The following is a 15,609-nucleotide window of genomic DNA, read 5'->3' as shown; positions in this document are numbered from 1 at the left end:
ATATACAATTTGAGTATTTAAATACAAATAGGGTACCAAATATTAAATATCTAGCCTATGATATGGATAGATTTAAACTCATCCAAATGAGGTCTTGTTTAGTTCTAAAAAATTTTCAAGATTCTCCGTTACATCGAATCTTTGTAGACATGCATGAGCATTAAATATAGATGAAAATAAAACTAATTGTACAGTTTGTTTGTAATTTACGAGACAAATCTTTTGAGCCTAATTACTCTGTAATTGGATAATATTTGTCACCTACAAACAAAAGTGCTACAGTAGAAAAAACAAAAGATTTTAGGAACTGAACAACCCCTGAGTTCATTCATCCGTAGTATGAGCTCCGTGCAAACCGTATGCAGCGAATCTTTTTCCCCGTCACCACCCTTGGTACGCGGGTTCACGGCGCACTCTGGCTTTTTATTTTTTATTTTTTTTATTTGACAGCAACGGCGCATTCTGTTGACTCTTCACTCTCCTTGTCCTCGGCGCTTCGTCCAACTGCAGTAAGGCCGCGGGCTCGCGGCCAATCCTTCCGCCACCGGCCGGCGAGGCCGCACCCTCCCGTGCATGTCATCCACGGGCGCCGCGCGTCCTATGGTAGAGACTCGGCGCTCAGCGCGGAGGAGCGGCAGCGGTGCGCTCCCGGCCGACGGAGCGCCGTCCGAGCCGGCCTCCGACCTTTCAGGGTGTGCCCTCCCCTCTCTCTCTCTCTCTTTTTTTCTTTTTTTTTTTCCGCCCCCCCCCCCCCCTCTCCCCTTGCAGTTCCTCTCCTCTGTTCAGAGCATTTCGTTGCGGCAGAGTCAGTGAAAAACCCGTCGCCCCCGCCTCCTGTCTTCAAACTGGTGGATTGGCGATGGCAATCCATTGAACCCACTTCTGGCCTCTGTTTACAAATAATGTTTACTCAAAGAGGCAAAGAGCTAAACATTAAAGCCTTGTTTGGATGTTGTCGGATTCACTTCAATCCATGTGTGTTGGTGTGGATTGAGATAGAATTTAGTTCAAATTTCACTCAAATCCACCTCAATACATGTGGATTGATGTGAATCCGACTACATCCAAACAAGGCCTAAGTATTGAGTTAAGTCACGCTCAAGGAGCGGGTGAGTTTGTTCTAATCTCAGGTGTTGCTACTCCCTTTCTGCTACTTGGTTTAGGTTCATTAAGATTCATTAGGCACTAATCAGTTAAACGGCTAGCGGTATTCTTGGCCTGATGCATATACGTGCCGTCTCAAACTCTCAATTGGATGAGGACGATGTGAGTATATACCTGCATACTCTAAACAGGTATACAATACGTACACTCTTGTAAAGTAGGAGTATATGTGAGTACGCACTTAGAAGGCCAGTAGTATATCTGTATACTGACTAGTGGAATATGTGTATATACATGAGTAGAGCAAATATAACAGTAATAGTAAAGTATCACCTGATACTCTCATTTGAATAAAAATATAGCCATGGATTCAGGATGATAAGATGTGAAAGAAGTATCTACTGGTGCTACTATAATGTGAAAAAAGTATCAACTGATACCGTGACATGAAAAAAAAAATTATCAAGCCATACTCAAATCTGAAAAAATATCAGGTTTACCGCAATATAAAAAAATTATCTAGTGATACTCTAGTCTTAAAACAGTATCAGATAATACTCTCATCTGAAAAAAAAAATCCATGGAGTTGTAGGAGTCTATTGCGCGTGTCTTGCGCTCTCCTGTTGTACTACTGGGTACAAGTTTGAAGTTCGTAGATTCAGGTGGAGAGTTTGGATAATTGTGCTAAAAGGATCAGAGCAGGTATGCACATATACTATCGGTGAAGGGGTTTGAAAAGATTCAGAGGCAAAGGCTATTACCTAGTCAACGTTTACTTGCTGGGCAGCGAGATTGGCAATGTGCCGAGGACCCTGTACAGTTCAACGACGACTTGCCAGATGAACTGCCAAGTAGAACATAGTGGATATGAGAAAGCAGGGCAGTTTGTCACCCCAGTGACAGCGACTGGTCATATGCAGCGATCAACTTATTGAGGATGAAGATGAACTGAAGCACTAGCCTGTTGGAAATATCTGGATATCTATCAACATCATATGACCCGTCCAGCCTGGAACACCATATATTCTCTGTCAGGTGTAAACGTTTGTGACCCACTAAGCGAGTGTGACTAGTCTAGGACGCAGGTGAGCAAGCCTCGAGCGTGGTTAAGAGAAGGGAGTAGGCGAGTAGTTACATCCAGGAATAGAAATGTTTTAATTTACCTGCGATAGGTAGCACATAGGATGACTTTGTTATGTTAAATTTAGTTCTTTCATAGTAGCGTTCGCACAACTATTAATTTAGTATCCTGCCATGTTTTTCTGGTTCCACCATAGGAAGAATAATGGCTTGGTTATCTCTGATGACAACACACTGAAGCAGACTGTGGAGGTAGGAAAACAGGAGAGGCAAGGTAAGGAGGTTTTAGTAGTTGAGGAACTGGATGAGTTGAATGAGGATTCGGGGTCACTGGATGAGCCACCGGGTTGGCTTCCTGATGGTTGGATTATGGAGGTCTGTCAAGAAGTCAATGGCTCCATCTACCAGGTATGCATGCTTCCACATATGCCCTTGCCTATGAACATATATGTCATGTGATGTTTCGAATGCTGACCATACGTATGTTTGTGTAGATCTTATGAACCTGCTTCTGGAGTTTATAGAACATTCATTGGTTAATATGTGTGAAATTTTGTTACTTCCTGGTTGTTTTCTGCAGTACTACACTTCCCCAATGTCCGGATACACATTCACATCAAAGATGGATACGTTGCATTATCTTTTCTCAGGGGTGGAAGAACGTACATTGGAGTTGCAGGCAAGCGTTGAGGACAACGAGCTTCATGTTAGTCAATTCTTATTTAGTCATGCCATGTTGGCTGACACTGCTGATTAAACTGATGTGCTTCCCTGATTGTTGCATGCAGAAGTCACATACATGGCTTCCGCGTGGGTGGGTGATTGAAGTCAGAGCTGGTGGGAAGAAAATGGACAAAATGTACAAGGTAGGTTGGAGATTTGTTGCACAATAACATCTAGGGATGAAGAAGGCTTGTCCACAAACCCATAAATAGGTCTACTTTTTGCGGGTTTCTGCGGAACCTGCAAAAATTAAGCCTATTTGCAGGTTTGCGGATAAGCCCACCTGTGGGCCTTCCATTGCATCCATATGTTGTGGTACTCTAGTGCAACTATACATATGGGATATAAAAAATACAACAATTTTCCAATAATATGTTGCTGGCAAGACAAGAAGATGCCCCCATCTAAAAGTGAGTAGAAAACTGTAACAACAATTGGGGTAGGTATTGGCCCACAATGGGATGCTTGGTCAGGAGCTAAGGTGATGAAGCTTGATGTCACCTCAACCTTGGATGGTGGCTCAGCATCCTCTGGTTTTACCAGATACAAGCAGATGTTACGTGTCATGGAGGCTGAGGTGAGTGAGGCCATGTCGTGGCTGTGGATGGAATGGAAGAAGATATTCAGAGAGAAAAAATAAAGGCAGGAGTTCACTTGTGGCTCTCTCAATGCTTACTATTTTCAGCTCAACATAAAACCATGCCATCAATCAACATTGAACACATAGTTGCCATATCAGTGGAATTCTAGGGTTTAAGGGGATCATCTGCAATTGTCTGAATGGTTGAAATTGTCCCATTATGAGTTTGAGAGTGAGGAGAAAGTTTCAGTTATATGGTGGGTATGTTAGTTCATTAGAGGAAATTGAAGTTACATGAAGAAAAAATGTCATATGGGGAATAATTTGATATGAATGTAAGAATGTTACATGAGATATGAGCATATGGCATTTCTTTTTGTTTTGAAGCTTATGCCTTCTGCAGTTCTATGTTCACCTACCTACTAGGAAGCGATTCTTGTCAAAAGCAGAAGTATTGCACTTTGTCAATAAGGGCATGGTTTCTACATGTGATATGGATGTGCTTTGCGACACTAGCACTGATGATAATGTATGGCTCTTGCTGGAATTGTTCCTTCTGTTTTGAACTCTACAAGTTTGTAACTTTCTTCAGAACTAACCTTCAAGCTTATTTATAGATACTTGCTCAGGTGGAGTTCAGTCCTGATGGTTTACCAGATGGATGGGTGAAAGAAACAATATTTAGAAAGTGCAATGATGGAATCAGAAAAGACCCGGTACATTAGCGCAGTGCATCTAACCGTTTATACCTTGTTTGTTTGGAAAAGTTGCTTATTCCTTTATTATTCATCAACAGCACTAGTTTGATAACATTTCTAACTTAATTTATACAGTATTATACAGATCCTGTTAGTCGCCGTGTATTTCGCACGCTTAAGTCTGTATTGAGCTACCTTGGAACTGGAGAAATATCTAAGCATTCCTATTTACCAAGGAGAAATGTCATTGACATGTATTCGTTTGACAAGTGTGCAGATCTGGTAATTTTTTTTCGGCATTGTATTTGTCCTTGTCAGGTTGTGTAATTATCCTTGAGAGACCTTTAATTCTTAAAGCAAAATGATTTTTTGGTTTTTGACAACTCTTGTTTCATACACAGGAACTGTAGAGAATTAGATACAGTTTTACTAGGTTCCGAAAACTAAATTTCAATTTGCTAGCCTACATTGGTTTCAATATACTTAAAAGCTATGGACTCGTTTTTAATAAAATCCCATAGCTTTCCTAAATCTACAATTTATGTACTCTTAACAAAATCCAACAGTGATATGAATTGTTGTTTCATGACTGAATATAATACAAATACAAATATACTGATGTATTTTGTTTTCTCCCATTACTATTGTTTTACCATAGGCCCTTTGTCATCTTATGTCTACTAGCTAACCTTTCCATTCCAAATTATAAGACGTTTTGGATTTTCTAGATACATTGATTTTCCTACGTATCTAGACATAGTGTACATTTAAATGCATAGCAAAAACTACGTATCTAGAAAAGCCAAAACGTCTTATAATTTGGAATGGAGGGAGTACATTCAAATGGTTTACTCAATTTGCTAAGAAAGACAAGCTTCATTTGGATTCTAAGTCATAAGTCCTATCATTATAGTTGCTTGTGGAAGACAAATCACAAAGTCGAACACTGTTAACTTATTACCCCCTACAGTCTAGGACATGCATTTTGTTAGGATAGTCCAATTAAATAAGACTAGATTTAAAAATTTGTCCATAAACTATACTTGTCATGTTCATCTACTAGTTACTATGGCATAGACTAGCAAGAGTGTTGTCTAAAAAGAGTATATTTCATGCCTTTTATATATGTACCTTCTTGATAATCTCCAAGCTATGATGTTCAACCTCTTTTTTGTGACATATGTGCACGTTTTTTCTTGGACCATCAGCCTAAAAGCATGCTGAAAAGACTGAAAGCAGAAGGACAAACAAAGAAAAAATTCATGAGAGCACTGGTTCTAGACAAGGAATTATCTAATGGGCAGACTTCAAATCACTGTAAGTTCTGGTTGTATGGTACTCCCTCCATTCAAAAATTTAGGCCCATTTAGCTTTGTCTAAGCCAAACTTCTCTATCTTTGACCAAGTTTTTAGAAAAGTATATTGACATCTACAAGTTTAAATAAATTATCTATCAAGACATTTCATGGAGAATTTAGTGAAACAAATTTGATGTGTTTTTCAATAAACTTGGTCAAAATTAGAGAAGTTTGACTTAGGACAAAGCTACAGTTACACGTAGTTTGGAATGGAGCGAGTATTTAGCAAGTATAGTTCATGCAATTATAGGGTATGCGTTTGTTCTAAGTACATGTTATAATTATGTTTTCCTGTGGAACTAATTATCCATATATATAAGTTGAAATATCTCTGTACATCGAATGTTCAGTCTGATCATTATTAAACTAGATATTAGCAAGCTGGTTATGGCTTTGATGCTTGGTTTGTGGTATGCTGCAGCCCATTGTGAGATAATGAGGTCATTTACATGGACAAAACTATGTGTACTACTGGGTTCTAAGGGACCCTGATGAATCTTTGCTAATCCTTCTGAATCTTGCTGATCATAGTGATTGACACCTTTTATGAGCCTGTAGTAACGACTATGTACAGATCAGCTCTTCCTCTCAAATTTATCTGTTGATAGAATCCAGTCGTAGCATGAGATGCAATTAGTTATTTTGGATTTCCTTTTGTTGCATCCGTCTGAGTGTTCTTGGCTCATGAGCCAAACAAGCTTGCTTGAATCACTTACGAGTCAGGACGAGCTAGCTTTTTAGCTAGTTTCATTAACGAGCCAAGCCATGCCAGCTTGTTATCTTAACAAGAGTGAGCCGAGCTGGCTCGATATCCAACCCTATGACTTATATTTCCTACCTGTGCTTTGGTATTCTTGGTGTTCAGTGCAAGTAAAGTTCTATCAACCACCTATTAAAAAAATGGTGGTCTCTAGTGCAAGATGGCTAAAGGTGGGAGGGGCTCTTGGAGTGGGAGAAAGAAATATTTATTTATTCTTTATAATGCCTTGTACAAATGAGAGCAATTACCTCATATTGAACTATTTATAAGAAACCCGAACTTGACGCAGGCTAAAAAATGAAATATGTAAGTGAGAAACTAATCATATTTCATTTCATACCAACACTTGGCTTAACTATGATATGCAAGCTGGTGCTTCTGTTGAGCAGAAGCTTGCATACACTTGGCTCAAAAGAAGTTGGTGGCCATGAGCATATGACAACTTCTTTGCATTTTGCTTGTCCTTGAGAAGTACCCTGACAATTAGTCAATGATGATTGCGAAGCAAACTAATGGAGAGAAGTTAATCAATAAATAATGCTATTTGAGTGTTAAATTTTGTACCTGCTGAACTGCAGTTGTTTGCTGTAGAATGCTAGTATATGTGGTATGTATTTTTGCAGAGGATACCATATAGAGTGATCTGGCAACAATAAAGATATAATATAAATTCATAATATGAAAGGATGAATGACAACAAAAAAGCTTTTTTGTTCCAAGCAAGTTGGGGCGGACTAGAGATGAAAGTGAACATGGGCCCACCAATAGGAGGATAAACTTATAATAAAATAAATAAAAGATGTCAATAGTAGTAATAATATTAGTTGGATGATTGGATCTAAAACTTGTTCATGTTTAAAGCATGTGGAAAGCTATTTCAGCATGTAAGCTGGAATAGGTACACGGAATAATAGATTGATTATGGAGGATGACAAGGATACCTAGACATCATATAGAAACAAAACCAATCAACAGTGATCCTTGCCTGTAACAGGCTAACAGCTCTAACCTATCAATCCTATCCATGTGTGGGCATAGAGTGGTGACCCTATAAGTCTAACACGCCCCCACAATTGAAGTGTCAACACTGCAGATGTTGGGACCCAATGTGAACTCGCTGAAGATGGAGGATGGAAGCCCTTTGGTGAAGATACCAGCATACAATGATGTGGTTGGGACATGCAGAACCTGAATGTCACCTAGAGCAACTCGCTCACGAATGAAGTACAAATCAATCTCGATGTGCTTTGTGCGTTGATGCTGGATGGGGTCGTTGGACATGTACACAATACTAATACTGATGTTGTCACAGTAGACAAGGAAGGCACGTCGGAGAGGGGTCTGTAGCTCGAGGAGCTAGTGAAAACAGGTGGCTTCGGCGATGGTGTTAGCCATGACACGGTACTTGGCTTCAGCACTGGAGTGGCACATTGTGGACTGGCGCTTGGAAGACATTGCGCGTATCTCGAAAATCTGCCCAATCGGCATTCGAGTAGACCAACAGGTCAGACGAAGAGGACGGCAGGATGAGGGTGCCTCTGATATGAAGGAACACCTGCTTGAACCGCATAGGAAATGTCAGGCTTTGTGAACGCCAGATACTAGAGTGTGCTGGCCAGGATGCAGAAGTCACTGGGGTCTAGAACTGGGGTGCTCATGTCTGCAACCACCTTGGGCTTCGTACCCATCTGACTACTGCAAGGTTTGCATTTAGCCATATGCACGATCCAGGATGTCCATCATGTACTGCCTTTGCAAGGAAGAACCCATCGCCGCGGTGCTGCACATGCATCCCAAGTAATGGTAGAGAGGGCCAAGATCCTTCGACGAGAACTCCAGCTGCAGGGCTGCAATGACGCGGCTAAGGAGGGTCGAAGAGGAAGTTGTAAGAACAATGTCGTCGACATACAACAGTTGATGCACTATGTCGTTGCCGCTGTGGTAGATGAATAGCAATGTGTCAAACTTGCCTTCAACAAATCCTAGGGTGAGGAGGTGAGCAACAAAGCAGTTGTGTAGGGTTGTGGTGCCTGCTTTAGGGTGATCTGTTGAGGCGACTCAAGTGCGGTTGAGTTGGGTCCTCAAACCCTGAAGCCTGTGAGCAGTGCACTATCTCAGACAAGGTCCCATGCAGGGTGGGACACAGCCAAGGGCAGAACAGTCACCACTGGGCCAAACATCTCACTGAAGTCAACTTCGGGCCACTGAGCATGCCTTGTAGCGCTCCAAGGAGCCAGCAACTATGATTGAAGATCCACTTCCCAAAAACAATGTTGGAGAGGGCGGGGGGGGGGGGGGGGGGGGCCCCCCATTTCCAGGGGGGGTTTTCCAAAAGGGAAAAAAATTTTTCCCTCTTAAAAACCGGCCAATAAAAATTAAAAAGGGCCCTTGGAAAGGCTTTCGGAAAAATGGCCAATGGTCCACATTGGACCCGGGCCCGGGGGGGGGGACCCCCCTTGCCATGAGTCATCACATGGTGCTGATTTGTCACAAGAATGATAGGAACGACCCTGCGAGGAAGTACAGTTGTGGGTACAGGAGGCGCTCAAGGCGCAGGGTCAGGCTGCCACAAGTACATGAAGCGGAATAAGGCGCAGGGTGAGTCTGCCACAAGTACATGAAGCGGAACAAGCGTGGGGCCATGCTTGGGGCTGCATGTGGTAGTGTGGTTAGACTGCTAGTGATGTCGGACACCTTTAGGTGACACTACGACGGGGCTGTTGAGTTGGCAGCAACGGTGATTCCTGTTGGAACAAGACACAGGTGTGGAGCCTAATTTTCTATTTCATTAGCCTTGCCACAAACCATGGCAGGATTGGATACATATAGAGTAGCATATGTGGTCCTTAAGAAATGATTACAACATATTCCAACTACTAAAGTAGATGCTAAATAGGATAAGGTAAATGATAAGGGTGCTGACATATGCACCAACTATTCTTAATAGATAGGCACAAGACTTGTAGCTGTCGTTCTCCCCCTAAGTCTTGTGTGACGCCTTTCAGGGAATTTGAGTCATCCCAATTCTGGTGCGCAGCTCCAAGAACATGACTCTCCCAAGCGACTTGGTGAGGAAGTTGGCAAGCTGATCCTGGGTGTTGATTTAGTTGGCCCAGACACTCCCCTCGTCCAAGCAGCTTCTATGAAGTGGTACTTGACTCGACACTCCCCTCATCCAAGCAGCTTCTGATGAAGTGGTACTTGACTTGAATATGCTTGCTGCGCTTATGGAAGACGGGCTTCTTTGCCAAAGCCAAGGCGGACTTGCTGTAATCTGCCTTACAATTGGATAGAGCCGCCACCAACTGCTTGACTGACTGCCAGTTGACCAGGCACTTGCCGAGGAAGAATAGCGTCCTGCTCATGCTCTTGCTTGTGTCCATATCGCCGGTGTGGCTACTGTCGTTTTACCCAATGAAGTGCGCCGCGTCGGGGCACCTTGGGTAGTGCAAGCCATAGTCAGCGGTGCTCGCGACGTCGCATAAGATCCTCTTGACGACCTGCTGAGTGTGGAGTCCAGCTTGGAGTTCCAAGCTTGTGCTTGCCTCAAGCCGTAGAGGGCCTTGTGCAGGCGGAGAACCTTGTTCTTGCCGGGGATGACGAATCCCGGCGACTGGCAGACGTAGACCTCCTTCAAGTCACCGTTGAGGAAGGCAGACTTGACGTCCATGTGGTGCACACGCCAGCCTTCCTGGGCCACCAGTCCGAGGACATGGGTGGATTCCATCCACGCAACGGGCACGGAGGTGTCATCGAGGTCGACTCCCTCCTGCTGAACAAACCCACTCGCCACCGGACGCACCTTGTGCTTGATCACTGCCCTAGCCTCATCCTTCTTGAGCTTGAAAACCCACTTAAGTGTGATGGTACGGTGGCTGGCACAAAGATCCACCAGCTCCCACATCCAGTTCCGCTCGATGGCGTCCATCTCCTGTTGCATTGTGGCACGCCATGCCACGTCTCCCTCCGCCTAGCGAAGGAGTGTGGCTCGCCATCGTCGTGCGTTAGGTGCAGATTCGCCTTGAAATCATGCATTGCTAGTCCAGGGACGGCTGATCGTGAGGATGTTGTCCATGGTGCGGTAGTGCAGAGGCCCGTCCTCATGGTAGGTGTCGACGTGGTCCTCGTCATTGGACAATGGAGTGGCAAACTCCATTGTGCATTGCTCATCATGGACTGAAGCTGCTGGTGCCAATCCTGGTGGTGTGGGAACTAGTGCAGGAGAGTAGGGATCTAGTGTAAGAGAGCGGGGCATGGTCGGTGCAGGAGAATGGGCATGGCTGGCGGTGTACGTGGTGAGTAGGGATCCAGTGTAAGAGAGCGGGGCATAGCCGGTGCAGGAGAGTGGGGCATGGCTGGCGGTGTACGTGGTGGAAGACTCATTGGAGCTGGTGGTGGGGTAGGCGAGCTCAGTGGAGAATGTGATCCTCATTGGAGAACTTCCCTAGGCGAGAAGGAACAGCTTGTGCCACCGCTTGTACTGGTTAAAGGTCTCGAGGACGATCAGCACAAGAGCACAAGGCAGCACAAGAGCACAAGGGTCGTGATGTTTTGGATCGAACCGCCTGGGAGTGGAGGTTGGCGATGATGGCAGCCTTGTGTAGGAGAAGGGCATCATGGAGGGTGGGGCGCTGTCGTGATGGGCAAACTTCACATCCTCTGACCTTATGCGCTTGGTGGCCTCCTGGCATGGCCTGGCCGAGGCAGCGACCTTGCGATCGGCAGCAGTGGCGTGCTCAAGGGCCTCGGTGTGTGCTTTTGCAGCAACAACCGCCCAGGCCTGAGTATCACATGTGGTCTGTTTTGGCAAAGGCGGCGGCTGTGGTGACTCACAAGCGAGCATCAGCATCAGCGCCATCAGTAGGGAAGAATGGTGCCGGCGGGGCCAGAAGGAACCTAGGCGATTTATACCATGTAAACTGGAATAGGCACACGAAATAATAGATTGTTTATGGAGGGTGACAAGGTACTCATATATACGCAAGGATACCTAACCTAGATGGCTTATAGAAACAAAATCAATCAACGGTGATCCTTGCCTATATCAGCTTTAACATATCAATCGTATTCATGGATGGACGCTAGACCCAATATGACCAAGCCGGCCAGGCAGCCGATATAGGATGCCGACCCTATGTACGTCTAACACAACATAATATATCCAATGTTTTTAGTATGCAATGTAATTAATTTCTATAGTATCATTCAATGATGATGATAAACCAACCCTTTCTGGTTTATCTCTTTTTATACAAGATGAAAAATAGCTAAAACTTTGTTGATCTTTCCTTTGGTTATTAGCAAACGTTACGAACTTGAAAAGTTTGTAACACCCTAATAAAAGAAAAAAAAATGCTAATGCCAGCCTCCATAAAGCTCCCACGTGTTATGGTTTATGCACGCATAACATGTTGCTAGCGCTTTGCATCCTCATTTCTCGTAGAAAAAGGTTAATTTGGAGCTCTTTTGGCACTTTGGGCTCATTATATGGTAGCACATCTCATTTCGATGTTCCAAGTCGAACTTCCTACAAGAAGGCAACACATGGATCTGACACCCCCCCCCCCCCCCCCCCCCCCCGACACACACACACACACACAACACACAAGCAAACAAACAAATGGGCACAGGCCTTTTTTTCAATATATGTGGTGCACAACCTAACTCAAAATTTCTGAGTAATACTACTTGCATGCAATGGAAAGGAATTGTTAATAGACTGTACCTTCTCTTAGATCATAGACTGAGTTGCATTTTTCTAGCATTCATTTTAATGGCATTTTAATGATTTCTATATGCCATGTAGCTGAAGGTGCTATTGGGCTAACTCAATCTGACCCGGAAGGAGATAAGTTTGGATCTGTGGAAGCGACATGGGAAAAGGGAATCAGTTCAGAGACTATGAAACGACGAAGAGGGAGGCCAAAGAAAATCTTGAAGCAAACAAATGATAGCATTTCAGATCGTGACAAGGGGGAGCACATTGAGGCCAAAGAGGATGTAGATATCAGTGGCGGGAAAGACTTGAGGAATGTGAAGACTTCGGAGCATACCGAGACGCAGAATAGCATGATGATAATCAAGGAAGTAAACAACAACAACACAGCAGAAAATAAACTGTCAAAGACAGTGGGAGACAAATCGGATTTGGTAACCGGCATGGCTTTGCACAAACAAGAGAATGTCAGATTAACTGAAGTTAGTGAGAAGGCAACATTCTCCACAGTTCACAAATTTTACAAGAGGAGAAATTGCAACCAGACACTCGGTTCAAGAAAAAGATAAATTCGATCAAGTTACCTGGTGAGTTTATGGCTCGTCCCCAAAAGGATGGATCATACTTCTTTAGGGAACAAAAATGGACCAAAGTTGATTTGTGTCCAGCTTTTTTTTTGTTTCATTATTCCCTTTTGCATGCTTTTATTCGATGTAAGGGGTGTCTAGTGGAAGTAATCCATTTGATTCTTGTATCATTGAATTAATACTGCTTGTAGAAAGCAGGATTTTAACACTTGATAGCAGGAGCATCAAAAGAAATCAAATGGAAGAAGTTCCCATTGACCTGAGAGGCTGGACATAAATGCCGTCAATGAGCATATTGTAAGGATTAAGCATATTGTGTACGGGCATCTGTGGATCTATCCATCTTTCTTCTCTATCTGGTCCAGAGTTTAGGTGAAAGAAAATAAATGGTAAAAAAAGACGTTAAATCCTCATATTTAGAGATTGAGTGCTGATGGGTCATGGACAGTGGATATGGCGAAGGCATTGTGGCCACACCTTACCTGGTGCTGGCAATAGTGACTCAGCAACACTGCCTTTGAAGAGGAGGTGATGGCAGATTGCATGCTGTACAAACGTGAGGTGCACGAGCATCGAGCGTCAGCCCGGTTGGTTGAGTCTCCCGGTGATAGAGCAACCACTCGTGGGTTCCGATTCCTGAGGTCGACTCACGTGCCTCGTCGGGGTTTGCCCAAAAAATAATCAGTGGATCCTCAGCCATCATTGTGCTACACTGAGAGCTTCAGTTTTCACGAAGCTCTTGTAGACGTATAGATGTATAAGGTATGGATCTAGCGTATGTCTTAGTGGTGTGTGTGGTGTGCGTGGATTGTGTGTGGTGTGTTTGGGCGTGCGTTCAGATACTTGTACTCCAGATATGAGAAATCAAAAAAAAAAAAAAACTTTGAGGTGCACAGTGCACTTCCTTGCTCATCAATACCAATGGGAGTCCCACCTATAGACCGCCATGCCAAAACCCTGAAAATTACGGAAACTAACACTCACACTTTCATGGACACCGTGCCGAGGCCTTGAAAATTACGCAAACTAACACTCACACTTTCATAAGACTCTTTGACAAACTTTTGTAAGTAATTTAGAGCATCTCCAACAGTTTTGTATTTGGGGTTTGCATTCTTGTAATTTGCTAAAATTATTGAAATGAGGTATCCAACAGTTTTACATTTGTGTTTTGCAATTTGGGCAATTTAGCAATTGAGGGAGGGAACTTGGCATAAATGCAAGGCCGCGGGCCACTTGGCAAACGCCGATCGTGCGCTCCTCCCGCGCTACTCCCGTGCGTGGGGCACTCTCCGCGTCGTATATAGTCCGTCGGGTACTTTGTCGCGACAGAAACTTCCTCCTCCGCGCCGCCGTTTTGTGCCGCAAGGATTCGCGCCGTTGTTCTTTGACGAAGTCGATCGCGCCGCCCTTCTGTGCCGCAAGACATCACAAGGTACTCTAGGAAATGGCGGCGACCTAGATGCTCGCGAACTGGTTGCGCGATGATGAGAAAAACCAAAAAGGTCAAGCACTTGATCACCTTTGTTTTCCTTTCCGTATACCTTGTCCTATGCAAATCAAAAAGCTCGTTAGTGGCTTAGCTCGTTATAGCTCGGCTCGTTATCGTTCGTTATAGAAACGAGCTAGAAGGCTGGCTCGGCTTGACTTGTTAGTGAGCTCGAGCTAGCTCGTTTGGCTCACGAGGCTAATCATAAAAACATAGTACACAAAGACTATAGATTGATAAAAGTAATTGAGCAATAAATAAATCACATGTATACTTAAAATAAACTAAATAAAGTACTTATAGCTTTAGCAATTCAATAAACGAACTAGATTTTTCTCCGGCCAGCCCACTACGATCACAACCGTGACTACATGATAGTCATACTCATACAATTTAAGCATCATTCGTTGAAGGATAAAGTTAGGGATTTACAAATGAGCTAAGTCGAGCTATTGAGAAATATATGGGCATATAGCCGAGCCAATTTTAGTTGCTAGCATGATAATTGATTGGCTCGCAAGCAGCTCGCGAGCTGGCTCGTTATAAAACGAGCTGGCTCACTATAAAACGAGTCGAGCTCGAGCCGAGCTATTAACGAGCAAGTCGAGCGAGCTAGCGAGTTTTGAGTTTTTCATTCAGCCTTAGCTCTAGAGCTTGTCTTTCTTGAAAGAGCTAGGGTGGTGATCCGGAGACTCCTGTAGCTCCACTTCCTGCTTTTCCACCTCGGCTACTTTCTGCTCCTCGGGTTCGGAAACTGCGTCATTCTCTTGAGAGCCTTATGATGCATATGCTTTAAGTAAGTAGATGGTGAAGAATACATATGGTACATGATTATGTAGATGATCACAAAAAAGGTCATGATTGGTTATATACTGAATCTGTGCATATCTCCTCTCCGGTAGAGGGGAGGCATGACACAAGAAATAAACATCAAATCATTTCCACAAGGTAGTCAATATTATCCAAGAATATGTAATCCAAGTATAAGTTAGCTATTGCATTCTTTTCTACATTTATCAAAACAAACCAGCATGCTTTGGAATGTTTCAAAGATACACCATGTACATAGATTACTTCTAAGTTTACATAAAACAATATTTTATTTATTTAATTATCACTAGGCCTATAACAGCAAAATACACTTCTTGTATTCAATAAACTCTATCAAAATTACAGTAGCTCAGAGATCACCAACATAGTCTAGCATAAAAATTTCACTACATTTGGACAAGTAACATGGCCTACACAAAAATCACAATTATACTAGACATAAATGATAGAAAATACTCTATACAAGCAAAAGTGTCAAACAACAGATTTCATATTTTTCTTAAGTACTTTATAACATAGGAAAGCCCCACAAAAATTCTCAAATTAATCCCATGTATAGGCTATTTATTAAAAATCTTAAACCATCATCATGCAAGCATTTAATTTACTAATAATTATTTTTGTACAGAAAATATCAAGTCTCACATTTTTCATAGAGGACAAATAGTAGTACAAACCTACCA

General features: G+C 43.2%; 1 protein-coding gene across 3 annotated transcripts; it reads left to right on the top strand.

Annotated features, from left to right (window-relative positions):
- Window positions 459–12,914, top strand: LOC8069424. Of its 3 annotated transcripts, none has more exons than XM_021463029.1 (9): window positions 459–692; window positions 2,382–2,592; window positions 2,765–2,863; window positions 2,973–3,050; window positions 3,891–4,016; window positions 4,105–4,203; window positions 4,321–4,467; window positions 5,394–5,502; window positions 12,110–12,914. In XM_021463029.1, exons 1-9 carry the CDS (start codon window positions 574–576, stop codon window positions 12,586–12,588), a joined length of 1,467 nt encoding a protein of 488 aa, XP_021318704.1. In that variant the 5' UTR covers window positions 459–573; the 3' UTR covers window positions 12,589–12,914. The 3 variants fall into 3 exon arrangements, with proteins under 3 accessions (XP_021318704.1, XP_021318703.1, XP_002447565.2); XM_021463028.1 differs by having other exon boundaries at window positions 2,765–2,890; window positions 2,976–3,050; XM_002447520.2 differs by having other exon boundaries at window positions 461–692; window positions 2,765–2,890.

Source organism: Sorghum bicolor, chromosome 6 (genome assembly GCF_000003195.3).
Source record: "Sorghum bicolor cultivar BTx623 chromosome 6, Sorghum_bicolor_NCBIv3, whole genome shotgun sequence".
Taxonomy (NCBI): Eukaryota; Viridiplantae; Streptophyta; class Magnoliopsida; order Poales; family Poaceae; genus Sorghum; species Sorghum bicolor.
This window is presented reverse-complemented; position numbering and strand designations above follow the sequence as displayed.

Coding starts and splice junctions, on each gene's coding strand:
- LOC8069424 (XM_002447520.2), top strand. CDS start 574: ATGTCATCCACGGGCGCCGCGCGTCCTATGGTAGAGACTCGGCGCTCA. Junction 2,593..2,764: donor TCAATGGCTCCATCTACCAG/GTATGCATGCTT, acceptor TGTTTTCTGCAG/TACTACACTTCCCCAATGTC. Junction 2,891..2,972: donor TTGAGGACAACGAGCTTCAT/GTTAGTCAATTC, acceptor TGTTGCATGCAG/AAGTCACATACATGGCTTCC.